The 24,020-nt window shown below is 47.3% G+C and overlaps 3 protein-coding genes across 5 annotated transcripts in view; 1 reads left to right on the top strand and 2 right to left on the bottom strand.

The window, feature by feature from the left end:
- The window catches only part of LOC114699131 (protein POLR1D-like), a 35,550-nt gene extending 23,646 nt beyond the window's left edge, over positions 1-11,904 (bottom strand). The window contains exon 1 of one of the 2 annotated variants that reach the window (XM_028878040.2): positions 11,818-11,904. Coding sequence is in view for 1 of the 2 variants with exons in the window: in XM_028878039.2 (XP_028733872.1) it covers positions 11,818-11,843 (26 nt within the window). In the remaining variant the exon portion in view is untranslated. The remainder of the gene's footprint in view (positions 1-11,817) is intronic. The other variant, XM_028878039.2, reaches the window with a different exon arrangement.
- On the bottom strand, positions 10,454-11,965 carry Polr1d (RNA polymerase I and III subunit D). Its single transcript, XM_028878038.2, has 2 exons — positions 11,818-11,965; positions 10,454-11,006 (listed from the first exon to the last, which is right to left on the bottom strand). Exons 1-2 carry the CDS (start codon positions 11,841-11,843, stop codon positions 10,631-10,633), a joined length of 402 nt encoding a protein of 133 aa, XP_028733871.1. The 5' UTR covers positions 11,844-11,965; the 3' UTR covers positions 10,454-10,630.
- A 970-nt stretch (positions 11,966-12,935) lies between these two features.
- Lnx2 (ligand of numb-protein X 2) overlaps positions 12,936-24,020 on the top strand; it is a 63,748-nt gene continuing 52,663 nt past the window's right edge. The window contains exon 1 of one of the 2 annotated variants that reach the window (XM_028878034.2): positions 12,936-13,085. The gene's annotated coding sequence lies outside the window, so the exon portion shown is untranslated. Of the gene's footprint in view, positions 13,105-24,020 lie in introns of both variants that reach the window. The other variant, XM_028878036.2, reaches the window with a different exon arrangement.

Genomic DNA, 24,020 nt, shown 5'->3' with positions numbered 1-24,020 from the left:
CTCAAGTCTTGGCTTGCTGGGAAGCACACAGCTCAGATAAGGTGGACCCATTAGAACCACCCAACAGGAAGGAAACCTGCTTTCGCCTGCCTCAAGTCTGGGCAACAGACAGTGACACACCCATAGGCTGACAGGTCTACACACACAGACTTTTTAAATCAGGGTTCCTAAGTCTGGAAAGCCCCCATTTTCACCGTCCATTCAAGGACAAAGTATAACCTTCCCATGCAGACAGGAGTAAAATTGTAACACCAAGCCTGAAAGCTTAGATCACAGGATCTGATACAGAACAGAAATCCAACTCATTCACTCTGACAAAGAAAATGATGGCCGCACTCCCTCCATACGTCATCTTTGGAATGCAGTACTAATTGAAACTTATGTCTCCAATTTCATAGATTAATCATTTTTGAAGAAAAATTCTGCTAAGTATTCTTAGCATCAAGATTTATGCTTAAGTATGCAGAACAGACTAAGCAAGCAAGCCAAGATCTGAAACCACTTTAAATGAGGAATCTCAATGATGCGTGATCCTTGAACTCTGAGTTCCAATTACAACTTATTCTGGGATCCCAGTTGGTTAGAAACTAATACTTATGCAATGCTGCTCTCAGAAGACACAGGTTATTAAATGAAAATTGCAGTGCAAGACATGGAATACCTCCCTGTGAGTTACTGGTGAGGCAGGCTCCAGAGGTCTCCAAAACAAAACAGGCTATTACCGTTGTGGCTACCCTCCATAATAACTACATGGTAAGACCCTATTTGACTGCAGGGCTAGAAAAATCAACCTCAAACCAGCCAAGAAAGCCTCCTGCTAGATGGAACTGTTAGAAGGTGCTATGCAGGCTGCTGGGAAAGAAAAGACGTCAGGGACCTTTCCCAGCACTGGACCCTGCACGCCACAATGCCAACCTCCCTAGGCAAGACGTGCCTAATGGGGCAATGGTTGCAGCACTGTGAGAGGGTCACTGTCATTTTCGGAGTGAATTTGAGGCCTGTTCCACAGGAGGAAATTCCGTGCCCGGTACTAGAATCCTGGTCAAAAGCCCATAGCTGGGGAGGTCACAGGCCCGAGGGCAGAACCTGCTCTTATTACATCACTAAATGGTAATGCTGTCAAATTGCTTTCTTAACATTTTCCAGCTACAGACCTGGGCCGCTCGCAGTCTCAGTCAAGAAGCTTCTTATGTGTAGTGGGCAGCGGCAATGCAGACATTGATTGATCAAAGCGCTGAGAAGAGGCTGAGTGCTCAGCCCTAAATGGGAAATCTTTATCATCGCCACCCGCAGCTCCCAGCCCAGGCTCAGGGACCATCTTGAAAAGGAGGCAGAAAGAAGAAGAGCCAGAGCGTGGGGAGCAGTGTAGTGAAATGCTGCTTCTGGGCATGCCATAGCTACAGACATGTGGCCACAAACTGATCCAATAGCTATTCCAACATTTGAAATTCAAGTTCAGCTCTTGAGGTATTTAATAAGGAAAAAAAGTCCATCTATCAAGCATCCACTATGGACCAAATACTGTTCCAGGGGCTGTGGATACATCAGTGTCCATTCAGACAAACAACATGCACCAGGTTGTGTGTGTGTGGGGGGGTGGTGGTGGTGGTGGTGGTGGTGGTGGTGGTGGTGGTAGTAGAGAGGAAGCAGACAATGTAAAATATGAAAATTATGTATATACTTATACATGTCTGTACAGATGGACACACACACACATTTGGGTGTGAAGGTGTAAGTACTACAGAAGGAAACAGCAGGGGAGGGGTTGGGGAAGGAGCCTGCAGTCAAAAGTTAGAAGAAATGGTAGCTATCGTCACCTCCTGCACACAGGTTCAATCCATTGACAAACTCATGCTTTTGTCTTCCTGAGTTCAGTCAGCTGGTGAGGACGCCAAATCATGTCATTATGAGCTATCAGTTCTCTGGACTTCGTTCTTGTCCTCTCTGCAGAATTGACAATCATCATGAATGCTTCAGTCATTCACCGAAAACAAGGACACTCTCCGCCTTCATATTGAGTTCACAGTTAAAAAGAATTAGTCAATAAACAAGTCCATCCACTCAGTGAACGACGAGTGCTCTGAAGGAACAGAGGAAGGACAGGGTTTTGAGGGTATAAGATGCTATTTTAGAGGGACTACTGTAGGCAGTCTCCAAGGTGGTCCTGAGGTTTCCAGTTCCCGATGTTCCAGGTAATCCTGGAACAACCACTTGTGGACTATGGCCTGGACATACTGATTCACGTTTAACAGCAGGATTGGTGAGATGTCCTTTCTGAGATTAGGGTAGACAGAGGTTTCTACCGCTGTGATGAAACATCGTGGCCAAAAGCAACTTGGGGAGAAAAGGATTATTTTATTTTACTCACACTTTCATATCACAGTTCATCATGAAAAACGGGGCAGGAACCTGCAGGCAGGAGCTGATGCAGAGACCATGGAGGAATGCTGCTTACTGGCTGCTTGCTCTTCATGACTTGCTCAGCCTTTTTTTTCTTCTTCTTTTGGTTTTTTTGAAACAGAGTCTCACTATGTAGAACAGGTTGGCATTGAACTCAGAGATCCTCCTGCTTCCACCTCCTGAGTGCTGGGATTAAAGGTGTGCATCACCACCATTCAGCTAGCCAGCTTTCTTATAGTACCCAGAATCACCAGGCCAGGAGTGGCACCACCCACTGTTGGCTGGGCCCTCCCACACCAATAATTGAGAAAATACTTCACAACCTGATCTTACGAAGGCAATTTCTCAATTGAGGTTCCCTCATCTCAGATGACTATAGGTTGTGTCAAGTTGACGTAAAACTAGCCAGGACAATGACCAATGGTAGACAGTTACAGTGACATTATGGAAAGACAGGGTGACCTGCCCATAGAGAAGACACAGCCTGTGGACACCATTAGTGTAACCACCATTAACTGGCTTGACCAACCACCAATACAAGATATGCCATCTGAGAGTGTGTACCCACTAGGAACTGTGCTAAGTGTTTTAATTCATTTATTCTTTATAATAATCCTACCAGGTGAGTGTTATTATTTACCCAGTTTACAGATAAAGAAGCCAGAGATTCAGAAGAGCCTCGTCATTAACTCATATTCACAAGCTAGGAAGTAGCGGAGCCACCAGGCCTTTCCTCCTTGGAGTTCTTCTTCTTTGCCCTTCTATAATACTGCCCTGAAAAAGAGGGCTCTAGGGAGGAGCCTCTTCTGCCTTGAAAAGGGAAAGAAACGCAAGCTTACATAAGCTAAGCAAACTGGTTGTCTCTTCCTCCTTAGATATTCTAGGCACTTTGATTTTCTCATGAGCTCTTTATGTAGATCCTTCCTTCCTTCCTTTCTTTGTTGTGGAATATTAGTTGAAGATGTGTTTCATTTGTTTATGCCATGGAACATTTGTTTAATGATGCAAAGATGTGTTGCATTCTTTTATGTTGCATTTCTTTAGCTCTGTGAAGCTGTGATACTTTGCCTGTCTAAAACACCTGATGGTCTAATAAAGAACTAAATGGCCAAAAACTAGGCAGGAGAAAGGACAGGCGGGGCTGGCAGGCAGAGAATAAATAGAAGAGAAGAAGAGTAGAAAGGAGGAGCGAGGAAAAAAAAGAGAGGACATCAGGGGTCAGCCACCCAGCTACTCAGCAAGCCATAGAGTAAGAAGTAAAGAAAGGTATATAGAATAGAGAAAGATAAAAGCCCAGAGTCAAAAAGTAAATGGGATAATTTAACTTAAGAAAAGCTGGCTAGAAACAGGCCAAGCTAAAGCCAAACATTCAGAAGTAAGAATAAGTCTCCATGTGTGTGATTATTTGGAGCTGGGTGGCAGGACCCCAAAGAGTAAAAAAAGAAGAAAAAAACTTCATTTTTCCCCCCTCTTATTTCTCTCTCTCTTCTTTTTTCCTTTTCTCTTTTTGAGACAGGGTCTTTCTATGTAGCCCTAGTTGGTCTAAAACTTGCTCTGTAGACCAGGCTGGGCACAAACTCACAGATCCCTTCCTGCCTCTGCCTCCTGAGAGAGAGCTGGGGTTAAAGGTGTGTGCCAGCATGCCCAGCTGGGGCTTTCCTTTCATGCAGGTAGAAAAGGTTATTTACTAGCAATAGGAGTTATTGACTAAGACATACATATGGTCTATTTTATGCAATTTATGCTCACTGGCCTAGATTGAGGTCTGGCTTCTAACCAACGTTCCAGATACCTGGCACCGTACCAGGTACCCATCTGCCACAGATTTTTCACTCCTTTCTCATTTTTAAGTGTGGGGAAGATTTTGAATGTTCCAGCAGAGTCTTAATTTCTTTTTGAAGAGAGGAGAAATCCAACCCCCCTATTTTTGATTGTTATGTATATTCTATTAATAGAGATGCTATTTCAGAATGGCTTTTTAAAAAAGTTTTAACAAACTGGGAACCTACCATACTTCTTTCCAGTGCTCTCTGGGGCTAAAGGAATCACAGAAACCACAAAATTTTCACTCATGAAGACACATAAACCAACCATACTGAACCACACTATAATAATCACAATAATCACACTAATATTGATTGACAGGATGCATTTATTGCCTGCCTCTCTGTGCCATTAGAAACTAAACTGCACGCAGGCCAACTTGTTTCCTGCTATACCCCTGTGCTCAATAGTTATTTAACAAGTGAATAAAATGTTCTTTCTATTTTGAAGACAAGGTCTTGCTGTATGAGGCAGGCTGGCCTCAAACTCTCCATCTTTCTGCCTCAGCTTTGCAAGGGCTGGGATTAGCTTTGTGTGCCACCATGCCCAGCTCAACTGTTTCTTTTGAAGAAAGCAGCATGGTGCCAAGAGGCAACAGCAGTCAGCTCACTTTCCTGACCCTCTCTCTTCCTGCCCCCAGTTTTTACACCTGGAAGTCCTGGATCGCATCCTCTTTAAAAAGACGCCAATTATTCTGACATGGTTGTCAGGAGATGGATTTAGAGCAGTTGACTCTTTTAACTCCTGTTAGTAGGATAGACCAGGGTAGAGGTAAATCTTGCTTTACTGGTTTTTGGTTGTGAAGGAGTGGCTGGAGAGCCTCAGAGTAAGTGAACACGGATACAGGCCCCAGAGAAGTCTGGGTTCATTTCCAACCCTTCTCTCTCTATCTTTACCAGGATACAGGATCTCTTTCTTTTCTACAAGTTTCTTGTATTCATTGTTCTCAAGTCTCCAGGCCTACATCTATGCTGCACTATTAAATGGTCTGAACTCACAGCTATCTCGACTGTTCTCTGCCACTCACCCATTCTGCACACAGATATGGGACGCAAAACCACCATTTATGGCATATACTGACTCAAGACTCATTACTGCCCCCTCGCCTTTGGTGGGGGTGTGGTGTGATATTTTGTCTGTGTTCTGACCAATAAACATTGCCTGGAGAACAGAGGGTGGAGTTAGCTGCTAGTTAACCATAGAGGTCTGTACAGATGGGAGACAGGAAGTGATAAAGCCAGGCAGACAGGATCTCAGCCCTGTTGGTCCAAGGATTCAGAGAGGTAAGAAGTCTCTGGTGGCTGCTGCTCTACTTCTCTGATCTGAGCTTTTACCCCAATATCTGACTCCTGGTTTTTATTGATAAGATTAATTTAATTAGGATCAGGCTTCAGGGGTGATCAAACCTTGGGCCTATACACACTAGGGCAAGAACTCTACCACAGAGCTACAAGTGAAGTGTCTCCTTTTTGTGTGTTGAGCATGGTCTCAACCAGGCTGTCGGTGAACTTGAGGCCCTCCTACTTCAAACCTACTCCCAAGCAGCTGGGGTGGCAGGTAGGAGAGTGGGCCCAGCTAGTGGCTCCTTTGGACTGGAAAGAGGAAAGCCATACACCTTGGAGCATTGATCCTTCTTTCACAGGCCACTAGCTTCAGTATTCAGAGTTCCTGGAAAGCAGATGACACCTGTCTGCTGTCCTCAGCACCCAGGATAGACAGCAGCTGCCAGAGGAGGTGGGTGCATGGAAAGAGCGGTTAGCTCAAGCCTCTCCTCTGTTCCGTTCTGTTCCGAACTTACCTACGCAACACTAGCGGTCTTCTCGTTCACATGTACACCTCATTTGCCCTGCCCCAAGCCACAGAAGGCTCCCGGGAATGACTCATGAGACTTGTTTCCATGGCTTTTCAGGATGGTGCTATTAGGTGAAAACTTGCTGTGTAGACAGTGAGGTTCAGTGTGGGCTGGGTGTGATAAGCATTTCATCCTTGAAACAAATGGACCCACACAGCAGCTGGGTCACAACCTTATAAAATCTAAAGCAGCAAAAGAAAACACAGTAGTAAGAATCTGACCTGAAAAGGGGTAGATCTGGAGTTATTACAGGTCTTTGAAAGCAAGCTGATGGATCTAGCACAGCTTTTGGGGGCTCCATTTGAAGGATGTTCCAGAGATCACCTGAATTTATAAAAGAAGTTAACAAAAAAAAAAAAAAAAAAAAAAAAAAAAAACAACCTTTGTCTAAGACATGGAAGACCATAATCTTTTTTAAAGAAATATAGTATTTCTATTAGCTGAGTATGGTAGCACACAACCTTTAATTCCAGCACTCAGGAGGCAGAGGCGGGTGGATTTCTGTGAATCTGAGGACATCCTGGTCTACATAGTGAGTTCCAGGACAACCAGGGCTACATAGAGACCTTGTCTCAATACCCGCCACCAAATATTTCTTTAATTAATTTTTTTTTCAATATATTTTGATCATACTCTTTTCCTTCCCCCTGGAGACTATCATCTTAATAAATGAGCTGAAAAGAGAGGTCAATCATGGGCCAAAGAATCCGATGTACTGTCCTATCTCTTAAAACGCAGGATGCTCTGGGTCACAACTAAATGGATCACTTTTTATGTAGACACTTTTTCTTCTCTACAGAGATACTGCACAAACCTGTATTACATCAATTAGGGCACTTAGATGTTACTGCTATATGTAATTTAGAACTAGTTTGTAAAGTGCTTTGAAAATGGCAAGTGCTAAGCCAAATACTCAGAATTATTAGATATTCAAAGCCTTTGGTATGTAGGTATATTATTTAATGACTGGCTCTTTAGAGGGCACAGGATTTTACGGCTGAACAGAACTTCTGATCTGAATCATTAACACTGCAGTGGTTTGAGTGCAATGTTATTAGAGAGTAAGTCTGATAGTGAAGTTTTTCCCCCAGTTTATATGAATAAAAATGATCCAAGTCCAAGTCTGTCTCCCAAATTCTTCTTCTTCCTTTCTTTCATGGCCTTGGCCTGGAACTCACCCTGTAGACCAGGCTGCCCTGACACTCAGTTCTACCCGCCTCTGCCTACAGCACTAAAGCTGTGCACCAGCACGCCCAGCCCTCAATCTCCTTCAGATCCTACAGACGCCATGCAACAATTCCTTCCACACATACGGGACTCCTGGTTACCCCGGTTTCTCCCTTCACCCACCTGCCTCCTAGAGACGTTTTATGGGAACCTGTTTGTGGCCACCCTAAACAGATTCAGACTGCACGCTACAGGATTGGAGACACTTAATCCTTCACTGCAATGCAATGCAACTGTGAGATGTGGCAGTCACTAGGGGACACACTTTCTGTGTTCTTACATTGTCCAGGATTCCTAACTTGGAGATGGCTTTTCTAGACCCTCACCACTCTTTATCTGTGACCGTGACTCTGAACTCTCACCAACCCTGCTGCCACCTAACATACTCTTCTAATGGCTGTGCGCACTTTATCTCTGGGACACTCAAAGCAAGCCATTCCTCATCAAGGTCCTCTCCTTTGACCCCACGTGAATGCTACCCACAGCCTAGTAGCCTCTGTGCTAACTCCAACATACCTTTCCCCACAACTTCTCGGCTGACTTAATATCACTTTTCCTGGCTTCCACAGCTCCACTTTCCAAAGAATTTACTATCTCATCAGCTATCCTTTTAGCCACACTTTACCACAGAGGTTGCCCAAGGCTTGGGTCCAGTCTTTGTTGACTGACAGCTTTATGATTAGGAGTCACAAAGCTTATTTTCAGCTTCAATTTCTTCCATGGCCCTCAACTCATGACTACAATATTCAAAACAGAACGTGTGACTTCTTTTAAGCTCCTATTAATAACTGGACCCAGCCCTAGATGGAAGCTGGAGTCATCTGTTTCTGTGACTTCTACATCCCATTCCTGAGGATTTCACCCTTCTCCCCATTGTTAGATTAATGCTGCTCTGGACCACCTTGACTCTTACAGATTATCTGGGCTTGTAATCTGACTTAGTTACATCTATTCCATCATCCCACACTGTAATCAAAGTAATATATCACTCTTATCCCCCGTCTTCCCCTGAATCCAGAGAATGGGCCCTTCTTCTTGCCTGTGCTATTAAAACATGCAAATCTTTTAGTTCTCCAGCCTTTAGCTTCTACTTCAGGACCAGTTCATGTTCCCCTACGCCCCCCCCCCCCCCCAGCGTACAATTTGCTCTCCACACTACAGAGCTTCTTCCTTCTTTTTCTTTATCTCTGGAAGGCCTTCCCTGATTTGTGCCCAAAGCAGGTACTTCTCAACTTCCTTACCTGACCCTGTATTTGTTTCTTCCACAGAATTAAATCTCAAGTTCCCACTGTCAAACCAGGTGTGGTGGCGCACGCCTTTAATCCCAGCAGTTGGGAGGCAGAGGCAGGCGGATCTCTGAGTTGGAGGCCAGAGTGAGTTCCGGGACAGCCGGGCTACACAGAGGAAAACAGAGAAGTTCCTACTGTTGCTATCTGTTCTCAAGGCCTGCGACAATGCAGGCTCTCAGTAAGTATAAAACTACCTTTCAAAAAAGCGGGCCAAGTGTGGGAAATATAGGCTCTTGGCAGGGTAGAAGAGGTCAGATTTAGCTACAAGTTTCCGTATCTTAAGTACATCAGTGATGATTCTGAGGCAAGTTCTTCTATGTATATTTAGTCTGGTCTTCAACTTGTAATTCTCCTGCTTCCGTCTCTTCAGTGCTGAGATTACAGGCATGCACCATCATCCCCAGCAGACAAGGAAGTTTTGACTGAAGAGACAATCATCAACGAAGACCCCAAAGCACAAAGCACTAGAGAATGAGGTGACTGGGCTCAAGGGCTACAGATATTTAGGGCAAATGAAGTCACACTCAGGTAGGATACTTAACAAGACAAGACTGAAGAGATAAACAGAATAACTCTTGGATGTGATATGCTTTGCTAATATTTTAAGTTTCCAAAATGTCATTTCTTCCATACAGAATTCTCCTCCTCCAAATTCTGACTATCATATAGTATCTCTTCTGGGCTCTATTTACACACCTGCCTAAGGACTGAAAATGTTACCTGGTAATTCCAGTTTTTCCAGTAATTAAAATTGGGGCTGGGGAGACAGTTCAGTTGGTAAAACACTTGCTGTGAAAACATGAGGACCCGAGTTCAATCTCTAGGACCCACATAAAGAGGTTGGGTAGGGGACAATGTAGACCTGTAATCCCGGGGCTCAGGAGACAGACACAGGCGGGTCCCTGGGGCTTTTTAGTCAGGTAGCCTAGCCTAACTGACAAACTACAGCCCAATGAGAGGTTCTGTCTCACACCTAAGGTAGGGCTGGAGTAATGGCAAATGCCCTTAATCCCAGCATGTGGGAGATTAAGGCAGAGGCAAGTGGCTCTCTGAGTGTAAAGTCAGCCAGAGCTATTTAGTGAGACTGCTTCAAAACAAAACAAAAATAGGTAATTCTGAAGAACCATCCTTAAGGCTAACTGTTCGCGTCATATGCACATGTGTATCCACAAGAACATGCCCACACAAAACAATAAAGTGTGTGGTTTACTCGCCATAACTCTATTTTATTAGTACTCTGGAACTCAAACAGTAAACTGCTATCTATCCTACAAATGTTACAAAGATGGCGCTTGATACCAAGTCAAATTCTTGTGAAAAATTAAAATTCTCAAGTCCTTCAAATTATCCTCACCCTTACGCAGTCTACCAATCACATGAAAGGATGCATTCACATTAATAAAAACCCAGGGCTGGCGAGATGGCTCAGTGGGTAAAGACGCTTGCTGTCAAACCTGACAACCTCTGAGTGGATCCCATACGGGAGAAAGAGAATCGACTCCCACAAGTTGTCCTCCGACTTCCATGTGTGTCATGGCGTGCTTGTGCACACACACACACACACACACACACACACACACACACACACACACACACACTAAGGCAAATGTAAAAACATCAAGTCCCTCTGGCAACCTTCTTTCCGGCCTTTTTAACTACAGTCTGCAGGATTATGTTCTACTTCATCTCCCCTTTCCTCAGTCTTTGAACCATACAGAAATGAACGGCCCTTTTAATATCCATGATCAAAACCCTCAACTTGGCCCAATTATCTGTTTGTTCACTTTCAGCGTTGGTTCAGTTAAGGGGTGGCACCATTCTTGGGGATCACCTAGGTGCAAGGAAGAGAAACCACTCAAACTAGTTTAAACAAAAGAGAGAATTTATTAGGCAAATATACTTGCAGAGATTCCAACAGCTGGAATGGGTCAACAGCTGGAACCACACCTTCTACAGGTCAGAGCACGCTGCAATCAGACTCTAGTTCTGGGTTCTGCACCATCATGAGGGTGGTCCTCCTTGTACCCTGCATGAGGGACTAGAATGTGGGTTCATTTCTGCTTGCCTTTTGATCTTTATAATCCTTTATGCTGGCCTCAAACTTGTCAAGCACATGCTGGCAGACATTCATGAGCTCATTCAGGCCTTTCTGAAACGGATCAACAGCTGGAAGTGTACCCCGGGTCTGAATTCGCAAATTAATTTTGCTCTCTGAAGGATGGGTCGTAGTGTAACCACAAAATTCCACTTCCGGGTTCTTCATGATCATGTACCGCAGAGAATTTCCTAGGGTATGGTCCTCATCGTGCAGTACAAATGTCACACACTGTCTATCTGTTCCAGCTGCCTGGACCATTTCCAAGGCTGTCTTCCTCTCGCCTTCAGCCATTGAGGTCTTCAGTCCTGATATTTTTCTACACACATATTGTTTTGTAAGAATGAGATCATATGAAATATTGTTTTGTGATTATCTTTTTAAGACTCACTACCTCATTTTCCTGCCTCCACAGCTTCTATCCTTATTTAACTCCAGTTTCTCTCTACTCCAGTTGACTGCCCACAAGGGGAGTCATCTCCGGAAAAAAAAAAAAAGCACAAAGTTAAATATTTGTAAAATCTTTCTTTGAATAGAGCAAAAGAAAGGGGCAGAGTTACAAAAGGGTAGGCCCTGCTGGAAGATGAAAAGGGAGTTGACAGGCATAAAAAACACGATTACTTTAGCATAAAAATGGCAACCACGAGTTATCAAGGTGGCAGGCAGGCTGTTACGGCTTCCACTTGAAAGAGGCAAGGAAACTAGTAAGTGAGAGGAAGTGAGGAGTTTAACAGGAGGGAGAATTTGGCGGACAGAGAGAATTTACAAGCAGTCTGCACAGAGCGGCGTTGCAATAACTCTAGCCGACTCAACACGCCAGCACCGCCCGGTGCGCGACCTTACACGAGGCAGTTCTAATGGGGGTGGCAGTTTGGCACTGAGAGCTGGATCCCCAACTTCTCTCCCCTCCCGGGTGGCCAGTGTCCCTCTGAGCTCTTCTGTATAAACAAACCCACAGCTTCTCCTCCCTCTTCCCACCCGGCCCGGCTCGACTCTCGATCCTCCCCTTCCCCAGCGCCTCGGGTCAGGCCTAGCCGCCCCACCGGGCCGCAGCCGGCCGCGTGCCCTTCCGCTACCCGCTTCGCTGGCCGGGCCCGCCGCCCCGCTCCACTCTTCCCCTCCCACCTTACCTCTCCAGCTCCTGATCCTCTTCCATCGCGGCTCCAGGGGATCCTCAGGTGGTGCTGGCGAAAAAGGACCTCTTCCCCATATCGCGACAGACGCCGGCGGAGCAGGAAGGAAGAAACCACCGACGGAAGGAGCGGACGACGGAAGGAGGGGGGCGGAGCCGCAGCGGCGCGGCAGGGCCCGGCCGAGGGGCGGAGCGAAGACAGGACCCGCCCCCAGGCCACGCCCCTGGGCGGGCCGGACCGCTCACCTGGAACTGCGGAAGCTGGGCGGCCGCGGAGCACCGGCTGTCCCGGTGTGCTGGCCGGGAGCGCTGTCCCTCGCCTGTCGCCCCAAGACGCCTGCTATTTAGGCTCGGAGCTGGGCCTCTGCTCTGCTAGACCCTCCAGGGGCGGGACTGCCCTGGGGCTGGAGTCCTCAGGAGCCTTTCCTAGGGCACCTTGCAACCTTGAAAAAGCAAAGAGACTCGTGTGCGGAGATGACTTTCCTGGCCATACTGTGGTTTACGGCGGCGGGGGCGGGCATTCTTTTTTCTCCCTGGGGTGCAAATGTACATTTCCATCAGGTGCAAGGGCGGCGTTTGTCTTTCTTTTGGGAGAGAAATGTGACTTTGGAGCACCGCCCCGCTTCCTTAGGAGCTCACGCCTACCCTGTTGTGGACCTGCGGTTCCTTTCCCCTTTGATCCCAAGGAACCGCCCTTCCCTTCCCCTCAGGTGCGTCCTCCCAGCTCCCACCTGACCCCGGCCGGGCTGGGTCCCCGCCCCACCCCAGCTGTCCGCTCGCGCACACCTATACGTCCAGGCGCCCCGCGCCACCTGTTCGCCCTCAGCCCGGTCCCTCGGCCCTCCCCTCCTCCAGCTGTCCCACGCCCGGCGTGGCGCTCCGAGGGTGCACGCAGACACTTCCCGAGCGTCTCCTCGGTGTCAGTCTGGAGGGAGAATCCGGCCGGGAGCGATGGCGGAGGGCGGAGCGCGCTCACTCTAACTCGGGAGTGATGAGCAGGGCCGACCCGGCCCCTCGAGCGTCTTGATTGGCCGAGCTGCTCAGGGCCCGCCCTCAGTCCCGCCTCCCTCCGCCGTTGATTGGCTCAGGTGCGTGTCGGGTTGGGCCCGTGCGCTCGCCCCCGAGGGGAAAGGCAGCAGGGGCGGTTGAGAAGTCTTGGCCGGACTTTGCTCCTCGCCAGGAAATCGGCGGCGGTGAGTCCCGGCGGAGCGGAGCCGGGCGGCGTCCGCGTCAGCGCCCCCGCGGGGAGCCCGCCGCTTTCCCCGAGTGAGTTACTTCGCCTCAGGTGCGGGCGGTGACGGGGTGTGGCGTCGGGATAGGGGGACCCCCCGCCCCGGGGAACCGCTGGGGGCCGCGTGGAGTCCGGCCCGGCGCGGGTGCGGGTTCCAGGCGCCGCGGTGCGCTTCCGCGCGGCGCTCGCTTTTGAAGGCGGGGAGCTCCGGGGGAAGAGTTCTCGCACTTCGCGTCTGCACGTTGTCGGGAGCCGAAGCGGCGCTAGCTAGCTGCCCTCTGGTTTTGTTCCCTGGAAGGGATGAGCAGAGAGAGAGCCTCCTCCCCGCCCCAGCCTGTTGCGGGAGAATTCTCACCTTTCCCTTCAGGCTAGAGACAGATTTGACGTGTTTGGGGGGAAGGGGAGGATCGTTTCCAAAATATGCATCTCGGGTTGGAAGCATCTGCTGGCTTTTCAAAGCTTTCTGCCACGTTTCACACAAGGACTTTTAAATGGAGTGTTATAGTATTCCTGTTTACATTTAAGATCGTGTCTTTGCCAGAAGCCTAAGGACGCTTCCGCGTGGCTTTATCGAATCGATTTTTCTTTTCTTACTATGTAGCCCTGGCTGGCCTGGAACTCACGGAGAGATCCACCTCCCTCTGCCTCCTGAGTGCTGTGGGGTTAGAATAGACGTGCGCCCCCCACTCCCCGCCAATTTAAACAAAAAACCAACAAAACAAAACAAAAAACAAACAACAACACAGAAACCAATGGCAAGGACAGTTGGAGGAATCTGTGAGCTCCAGTTTATCCAAACTGCCTTCACTTTAAGAATGTCACATTCTTGTAGTCACAGTACTTAGCGGTTGGCCTCCTTCCCAGGACACATTTTGCTTTTTCTCTAGCCGGTACAGTGACACAGCACAGACGAAGAAGTTGGATCTCAGTAGGTCAGTTCTCTTTGCTCCCATAGATCTGAACACCCTCCCCCACACCTTTGGACAAAGGGACTTTGGCAGGTAAAGAAGGAAGGTGGGGGAATCTAGTGTCCTATTTGGCAGTTGGATCGTTGTTGAGCCAGAACTAACAAGGTTTTGCCCTTTTAGCCTGTCCAAATTCCACGTGAGTTTTCCCATAGGGGTCAAATGTAGGCCATGTCGGAACAGCACTAAAATCACATTGCTTTTAATTCAGTCCACTGTTCAATTCTAATTCTGTATTTTGTTCCTCTACTCTTCAAGTTTGAACCTTTTCATTGTGTCCACATTTAGCCACTCAAAGTCTACAGCATGCCAGGCATTGGTTGGAAGGGATCATTTCTTGACCAACCTTGCTAAGGGTCCATGTGTTTCTTGGTCCACTAATTTTACTCAGAGTATTTTGAACAAAGTGATGTGGGAACTTAAAAGTACTTCTGCCTAGAATGTGTCTGAGAAATCCTAGGCAGTCTTCAAATTGGTATGGGCTTTCTCCAGGAACATCCTAAATGCATATGTGTAGAGAATGTGACATTTCTGCTGTGCACATGGCTAATCTGAAGGGCATAAAGTTTGGGGTTGAAGTAATGGTCAGGGCTGGTTTGTTGTCCATCTTGGGGTTCATGGCACTTTCTACAGTGGACACATAGATATTTGCTGAAATGATAAAAAGAGAGGATTTTGTATAGCACATGCAGACATTTGGACTTCATCCAGTCCGTGGTGAGGCGTTAATTTCAGGCAGGTTAATGCTATGGTAAGATTTGTATTCCATAAAGCAGCAGGCTGGAGGGTGGTGGGGTCCAGAGGAGAGGTGAGAGAGAGCCTGGGGGCCCCTGCCGTGTGATCCCTGTGCGTGGGATCTGGGAGACACACACACACACACACAGGCAGCCTCTTGGTTCTTCAGCATCTTTGTCTAGTAGGATTTGGAAACCGGAAAAAAAGAAAACATGGCTACGGCTTAGACAAGGGCTTAGTAAGAGCTTAGACGGTGCTGGCTGTCAGTCTGTGAAGAAAGCTGGTGTGGCATTCGGAAGGTATGGGCTAAGACCCACAGGTGAGTGACTAGATAGCATTAATGAAAGGTGATTCCTGGTTTGGTTTGTTTTTTGTTTTCTTGTTTGTGAGACAGGGTTTTAATGTGTAGCTCTAACTGCCCTGGAACTCACTATGTAGACCCGACTGATCTAGAACCCACAGAGATCCTCCTGCCTCTGCCTCCTGAGTGCTAGGCTTAAAGGCGTGCGCCACCAAGTCCTGACTCCTGCTTTTTTTTTTTTTTTAATTTGGGGCACGGGTGTGGACTAGTCAAGCTGCTCACAGAGCCAGAAGAGGGGTCAGCTTCTTTCAATTGACTTTAGAATTACTGTCCCATCCGAGTTGATTCCCTAACATGAAGGGAATAGTCACAGTACCTGTTCAGTAAGGTTTGAAGAGCAAATGAAATTGCGCATGTAATGCCCTTGACACAGCGTGGTGCAGTCCAGGCACTGAATAAATATTAGTTGTTCCTTTAATGACAACACTATTAGTGAGATAGGGAATGTTGGAGGCTTGAGAGGGAACAGTTGAAAACACCTGACGGAGCAGTGAGAGGAAGGTCCGCTTGGGATCGAGCTTGTGAGGTGCTTGCTACGTGGGTGATTGACAGGTCAGCTGTGCGTGTCGGATAGACATTGCCAAGAGAAGCCTGGAAAGAAGGGAGAACGGAAGAGAGCTTGCAGAAAGCCCTTTGGGGTGTGTGGGAAGCTCTGTGTGAGATCCGGGGACAGGGGAGGCAAATTTTGGGGAGAAGGGGAGGTGGGGTAGAACAGTGAGGTGTTAACATGAAACGGCAGGTGTCGGAACTGCATACTTCAGCTGGGCATGGAGACACCTCTGTAATCTCATCACTCCAGAGACTGATTCAAGAAGATTGCCATGAGTTTGAAGCCAGCCTATTGGGTGCAAAGGGAAATCCTGTCTTTAAATATCACAAAGACAAAATAACAAATCCCAGCAGCACTTGGGAGGCAGGGCCAGGCTGATCTCTAAGACTTTGAGGCCAGCCAGAGCTACATGGCTAGACCCTGTCCTGCTCCTCCTACCCCGCCAAATTAGTTTTGGTCGTCATCAAAGGGGAATTCCAGGTTCCTACAGCCTGTTGGCTCCGATTCCTTCTCTTTCTCTGCATTCTGCTCATCACTGTCCCATTTGCCATCTGACGACCCAGATCCTTCTTCCTCTGCAGAACTGTGTGACGGTTTCCCCTTGCTTCCTGAGCTGCAGTTCCTTCCAGAGCTGCCTTCCTGTAGAGAAGGATGGGAGCAGAGGCCCAGGTTTTATTGCATACGTTCACTTAAACGGTGATGCTGGCTGAAAAAATTTCTCACACACACACACACACACACACACACACACACACACACACACAAACGCTCACTCATGCATGCACACACACAAGCTCACTCATGCATACACACACACACACACACACACACACACACACACACACACACCCTCATACACAGGATTGTAATTGTAGAGTTCTCCAGGTCTAAACTGGGCTGTTAAGGGTCTAGAAGTTTCACAAAACAAATCTCCTTTATTTAGCTTTCCTGTCAGGTTTCTTTTCCTTAGGAAACAAAAACAGCAGAAAGATCTGAGGTCGAGTAAACTTGTGGGTGGGTTGGATCCAGGAGATGAGAGCTGTGAGCCGAATGAGGCGATATTCAGAGGACTTTCTCTAGTACTCTACTGCAGAGTAACACCCAGCCCCGGTTTGTGTGACTTGAGAAAAGCTAGGTATTATAGTTTCTATCTGTTAGAGTGTGTGCTTTCTAGAGCAAAGGTCTCATCTGTCTTGTTCACTGTAAATTCCCAGGTATGTAAAAAACAAAGCAAAACCAAAATGTTAAGGTATGTGAATGTGAGTGGAGGGTCCACCAGCTTTGGTCTGTCTTCCTCCGTATGTCTGGGGAAACAAGAGAGAATGTGGTGTCCCAAGGAAGCCACAGGAGTGAGACTTGATGGCTCTTCTGAGCCAGCTGTGTCCCTGGGGGATGCTGTAATTATTCACTTTTCACAGTTCACTGCCGGAGCCGTGGGGTGGGGTGAGTTCTCCAGCGGTAGAGATGACCCGTGTGTCATAGTTCAGTACTGACTGCATGACACACAGGGCTATAACTTTGTTCAGAGGTTACTGACCACAGCTTCCTGGTTCTGAGGAGAGCTGCAGGGCAGAGCCTCTGACATCTTGGTGGGGTAATTGGGGGTCTAGACAGAAATGTGCCCAGATAAGTGTTACATGCATCTGTTCCCCCAGCCTGGGCATTTGAAAGTGTTACCTCAGCAGGCCATTGCCTTCAGTGGAGGAAATTTGTTAGTGGACATTTTGGAGTTTTTTAGTGTTGGTCTGGGTAGGAGCAATGAGAAGTAGACACAAATGCTGAGTTCCAGGACAGCCAGGGCTACATAGAGAGATGATACCTGAGGAGGATGGGAGAAATTCTTTTAAATAACAAGGTTCCCTAAAATGGACTGTGATGAAAAGTTTAAAACCAGATTTTGAGGGCCATAATCTTAGGTTCAAAAAAGCTGTACTTCACTATAATAAAGATTTTGTGCTAACTATTAGTAAATTTGAGAAATATGTACCCTCCCATCAGGATTTTGGCCTTAATTTAATTTCAATTTCAATTTAATTCTTTGTCGGAATCCTTATCAGTTAAACCATATAAGTAATCATGGATCAGATCACGTGACACATTCCACTGACGTCATCTGTAAGTGTTCTGAGCACTGCCCTTTCCCTTCTGCGTGATTTCAGTATTTGAACTTCAGTGTTCATTTTAACTCTGTCTGCCAGATCTCTAAGTGTATACCGTGTGGTTGGTGCGGAGCCGTGAGTCACAAAAAGTGCTTTCTACCTTTGGAGAATTTAGGATCCTAGAAGACCTTCAGTGGAGGAGATGGTAGTCATTGAAAGTGGGCCGACCAGATACCCTCGGCTCCTAGTTCCGCGGCTCCTCAGCTCCAGCGGCCTTCAGCTCCACTGCGGTTTATCATCCATTTGGTGCCTTGGTGTTTCCCACGTTAGAGACTCACATCCCCTTGAACCGGTGTCCTCCTGTGCCCATAACCACCCGCCTGTCCTTTCTCAGGCCCACCTGCGGCTCCCTCCCTGCTCGGAGAGACCGGCTGCCTGTCCATCCTGTCCATCGGCTCCACTCCCATAGGCCCCTCCCCGTGGCCGTCCTATCCGCTAGGCTTCCTGTCTTCGTGGTCCGATCCGAGCCCTGCCTTAAGCATCTGGCGCTACCATCACTGACAACTTTGCCCTCTTCAGCTTGTCTTGGTCCCTGCGCTGCCCTTTCTCAGATCTTGGAATTCTCTCAGCTGCCCTTGGCCCTCCATCCGCCTTAGCCCATTCTGTGTGTGCAGAGTGTTCTGACAGGGACCTGGGACAGAGTTCATCAGAAACCAGAGACATCACCGCACAGTCCCAAGCTAGTAAGTGCCCGGAAGGAGGAGTGGGTGCAGGGTTGTTCTCTCAGTCCTGTAGTAGTGAGCCATATTTGGCTGTGAAGTTTTGAAATGTAGCTGCTCTGTGCTGAGAAATACAACAGTGCAAAATACAAACCCCATAAAATTCTCAATAATTACATCTTGAAATGGCAGCATTTTGGATATTTTGGATGAGATAAAATATTATATGCAGTTGCCTGTTTTTTTAAATGTGAGTATTTGAGCACTTGAACTGATAGAATAGGCTCACGCACGTATTTCTGTGGGACTGTGCTAGTGTAAGCTAGAATAGGTTCACGTATTTCTGTGGGACAGTGCTGGTGTAAGGTAGAATAGGCTCACGTATTTCTTTGGGACAGTGCTGGCGTAAGGTAGAATAGGCTCACGTATTTCTGTGGGACAGTGCTGGTGTAAGGTGTTATCTATCTGGCAATGTGATGAGGGAAACTAGCCTTGTTTTATGCAGAATAGGATGTCACTGAAGCCTTCCCTTTGTAAGTTTACTTGAAGGGATATGTGGATGGGTTGACCTTAGAAAAGTAAGTTAGAAGTGGGTGTTAGTTTGAGGGAAAAGAGGAGAGGCAGGGGATGGGCCAGGGAAGTGGACAGGGCCTGTTGTTATGTGCCTGGTTTAGTCTTAGTGAGGTTTTATTCTTTGTCACACATGCATTATTCCACACCATCATTTACACTCTTCAGCCTGCTCCCCAGGTCTTCTCTGGTCCACAGGCAGGCTGGCAGGAATTTGAGGTGACCTGCTATTTTTTCTTTCAGGTTTGTTTCCCCCCTTCCCAACCTTCCTGCTGAAATCTCAGGTCTACTGGAGCTGGCTCTGAGCTGCTCCTCAGTCCCATCCTCTTACATCTCTTTGGGAGTGCTTCATGGTTTAATTCTGCCCTTTTCCTCGTTTCTTCTCCACACCAGTCTGAAAAAGTACTCCAGTTCTAAGCATAAAGCAGAGAGCTCCACGACCCCCGCGTTCCCCACTGCTGATCTCAACAGCACAAGTCCTGGAAGTCTTTAGTAGACTGAAGTTTGCATAAATGTATCACAAAATGCATTAATGTGCCATCACAAATTACCATGAGGTCACACTGTTTGTCCTTCGTTATTTGAATAATTTAGTAATTGTAAGTACTAAATTGAAATATTTAGCACTTACAACATATATCAGTCCAGATGGTGAATTTTCAATAAGTGCGGTTCTGTTTGTAATATTGGAAAGCCTCCTGTTTCCTAGGGTGGCTGTACCACTTTACAGTCCCACCAGTTCCGCTGCAGCCGCAGCTGCATTTGCTGCTTTCCGTCTGTCGGGTGACAGCCGTTGTAACGGGTATCCGGTAGCATCTTCCGCCTTGATCTCATTTCTGTGACAGTAAGGGCTGTTGTACTTCTCCCTATGTTTGGTGGCCACCTGTAGATAGGTCATTGTAGAAAAGTGCTCTCCAGTCCCTAATCCACTTTTGAGTCATTGGAGGACTTCCTCACTCTGGATGTTGACTCTTTGCCGGGTCTGATTTACAAATACTGTCTCCCATCCCATAGATCGCCTTTTCACACTACTGGCTGTCCTTGGGTGTGCAGGATTTTAAGCTTGGTGTTATCCCATTGGTCAGTCAGTATTTGTACTTTTTTTTTTTTTTTTTGGTTTTTCGAGACAGGGTTTCTGTGTAGCTTTGCGCCTTTCTGAGCTCATTGGTAGCCCAGCTGGCTTGAATCACAAGATCCACAGAGATCCACCTGCCTCTGCCTCCCGAGTGCTGGGATTAAAGGCGTGCGCCACCACCGCAGTATTTGTACTTTTGAGGTCGTATATTTGACGGGGGAGGTGAGGTCATATTTCTCATGAAGTTTCTATGCTTTTTTTTCTTCTTCTGAGAGTTGTACAGTGTCAGGTCCTTACACTGAAGTCTTTAATGGATTTGGAGTCAATTTTGTATGTGATTAAGTTTCAAACAAACTGTTTTACTGGTGTCTCTTAGACCTTGGCCGTAGAAATAAGGGGGGCTCTAAAATACATAGATTAGAACATCGATTTCTCTTGGAATGGGGGTGGCTGATGGCAGGGGTTGGGCTAGGACCTAGCTTCAAAACCGTTCATCGCAGCATCCCGCATTAGAGACTTCTCTGTCCTTTTGTTTTCATATGGAAACAAATGTCTAGGTTTACCAGAAGCTACAGCAGAGTCAGTGAGGACAGCGAGTTGTGGGAGAGCGGGAGCTGTGTGCTGTGTCCCTGTTGCTGACCTTTACTGTCTTTGGTCCGCATCTGCGTCCACGAGCACTGCTTAGTAGATTTCAAGGTATCCTGAGGAGGTCTCATGTGAAGTATGTCTTGACTCCATTCATTTCTCCAGTTTCAGACTTGGTGCTTTCATTATAGATGGGCTATTTAATATGCTTAAATAGACTGATTTCAGATTTTATTAAAAATAGGTATAATTTTTCTGAAACACTGCTTCGTCTTTTTCCAGGTATCGTACCATGTTTGACTTTTTGATCTTGGAGGATATGTAATAGCATGAGAAACCTTCCAAGGTTAATTTTGCGAATATAATGGAAAAGAATGATAGGCGTCTTCGTTACTTTCACCACTGTGATAAAACAAGTTGACAACAGCAGTGGAGTGGAGGACAGGCGTATGTGTTTGGCTCAGAAATCTAGGGTATATTCCGTCATGGCAGCAGGAGCTTGAGGTGGGTGGTTATACTGCATCCATAGTCAGGAAGCAGAGATTCTCCCAGACACATTGAGAGGAAAAACCTAAACTAGACGTGGTTTGACCGAGTATGGCCCCTATAGGCTCATGTGTTCAAATGCTTGGTCACTAGTTAGTGGAATTGTTTGGGACAGATTGGGAGGTGTGTCTTGTTGGAGTAGGTGTGACCTTGATGGAGGAGGAAGGTCACTATGATGGGCTTTGAAGTTTTAGAAGTCCAAGCCAGGCCCAGTAGCTCTCAGTCTCTTTCTCCCCCCACCCCTCTCTGTCTCTCCCCCTCTCTCCCTCTCCCCCTCTTCTCTTCTTTCCCTCCAACTTTTGAATCAGATGTGAGCTCTCAGCTGCTGCTCTGGCGCCGCACCTGCTCTGCCTGTCTGCCTGCCTGCCTGCCGCTGTGTTTCCTGCCATAATGATCATGGGCTGACCCTCTGAAACCGTAAGCAAACTCCCAATTAAATGCTTTGTTTTCTGAGTTCCTTAGTCATGATGTTTGCTCCCAGCAATAGAAAAGTAAGTCAGACATTGGATAGCCGCTCGTCGGTGATCATGCTGGAAGCTCATTTCCTCGCTTGTTCTAGACCTGTCGTGTGCTGATAGTGTTAACACCACGGTACGGAGACTGTATAGAAAAGTGGGGTTTTTGTTTGTTTGTTTGTTTTGTTTTTTTTTTGGCTATGAATACATTTTAGAGAATGCAGAAGGATGGTGTTGTGTGTCATCAAAAGTTCATGAGTTGAAAGCTTGGTACCTAATTAGGTGTACTCAGGTGGTGAAGCTTTTAAGAGATGGGGCCCAATGGGTCCTCTGAGGTCAGTTGGAAATAAGCTTTTCAAAGGGATTTTCAAAGGTCTTCTGGAGTAAGTCTCTCTCTCTCTCTCTCTCTCTCTCTCTCTCTCTCTCTCTCTCTCTTGTGTGTGTGCGCGTGTGTGTATGAATACTTACACATCCGTGCGTGCTTGTGTGTGTGGGAACTCACACATGGAGGCTAGAGGACAACCTCGGTTGCCGTTCTCAGGAACACCATCTACCTCCTTTGAGTCAAGGTATTTCATTGGCCTGTAGCTCACCAGGTTAGACTAGCTGGCCAGCTAGCCCCAGGAATCCTGTCTGTTTCCAAAGTGCTGGGATTCCGGGTGCATGCCATCATACCCAGCATGATTGTGTGGGTTCTGGGGATCAAACTCGGGTCCTTGGCAGGGCAAGCACTTTATAGACTGAGCTGTCTCCTCAGCTTTGGAGTGGGTGTTCTGCGGCATCAAGTTGTCATCAAAGCTCGAGCCTGTCCTTGAGGAGCACACCTCTGCCTTCCCGTGTGAGCTGCTCCTGTCCTCTCTCAGTTGCTCCTGCCATTTTGTGTGTGTGTGTGACCCTCACTAGAGTCATGGCCTTGACTCTCCAGAACTGTGACTGTGGACTAGGCAGACCTCTTCTCTTCATCAAAAAGGAGCCTCATCCAAGCGGTTTGTTACAGCTGTAAGAAGGGTGGTAAATGCAGATGGTCAGATCAGAGCACTCTGGTTTTAAACGTGTGAGTGTGTGGTGCCTGTGGAAGCTACAGGACAACCTGCAGGACCTGACGTTTCCCTTCTGCCTTGTGGGCTCTAGGGGTTAAGCCCAGGGGAAGAATTGTTTTTGAGAATTTTGTTAGATAAACCGTTCCCTTCCCATAACTCCTCCTGTACCCCCTTCTCTACATCTCTTCTCAAACTGATGATGATGACGGTGTGGTGGTGGTGATGATGATGACGATGGTGATGATAATGACGGTGATGATGATGGTGGTGGTGGTGACGATGATGACATAACCTGTGTGAGTCCAGTTAGTGTTGCCCACATGCACACGTGTACAGGGTTGACCCCTGAAGCATGCACAGCCTACCAAGGGGCTCATCCCTGTAGAGAACTGACTCTCGCTCCCTCAGCGGCTGTGACTGTCTGCAGCTGTTCTAGTCGGGTGGAGCCTTGTGACTCCTTACCCATCCTGCTGCAGGTTGACCGTGAGGTCTTTGCAGGTCTTGTGCAGTAGCCGTGGCTGTGGAGAGTCCAGGGTATGGTACTCCCGTCATGTCCAGAAGACATGATGCACAGTGGTCCTCCTGGCCCTCTGGCTCTTAGACTCCTTCTGCCCCCCTCTGCTGCCATGCTCCCTGAGCCTTGGATGGAAGGTTGTTACATATGCCCCATTTGGGGATGGGCACCCACAGCCATGTACTCTCTGAGTTTTGACCAGTTGTTCTTGGTGATAACCTCCATTTGCAGCACACAGATGTCTCTTTGTTGAGGGCGGGAGCTGAACAGTCAAGAAAGCCCTTCAGTTCCCAAACCAGAGGACCCTGAACATTGCGGCCAACTGTCAAATGATGTTTGACATCAAATGATGCTCCCTTTATAAAATGTGTGCCTGTGATGAGTTCCTCCGTGTGACTTTAGCCTTCCAAACTTGACAACGTGCTTCAAGTTGCTTTTCTGTGGTTTGATCCTGAGTGAAACTTGTGTAGAAGGAAGTCAAACAGACTATCGGTAGTTCAGTTCTTACTCGGGATGTAGCATGATGACCTTAACGCAGACAGCCTTGTGGAGCTTATAGTGCTTTTAAACTGTGAGTAAAGAGCAAGAAATTTATTTCTTAAGTGGAAATAAATTTCACGATTATGCAACTGTGTATAAGTCCTAAGGCAGCTGTGTATCTGGTTATATTTTCCCTGCTACTGTATTCTGTTACTGGACATTTATTTGAATATGTAGTATGTTCAGGCTGTGGTGAGGATGTGGCAGAGTGAGATC

This window comes from Peromyscus leucopus, chromosome 23 (genome assembly GCF_004664715.2).
Source record: "Peromyscus leucopus breed LL Stock chromosome 23, UCI_PerLeu_2.1, whole genome shotgun sequence".
Taxonomy (NCBI): domain Eukaryota; kingdom Metazoa; phylum Chordata; class Mammalia; order Rodentia; family Cricetidae; genus Peromyscus; species Peromyscus leucopus.
This window is presented reverse-complemented; position numbering and strand designations above follow the sequence as displayed.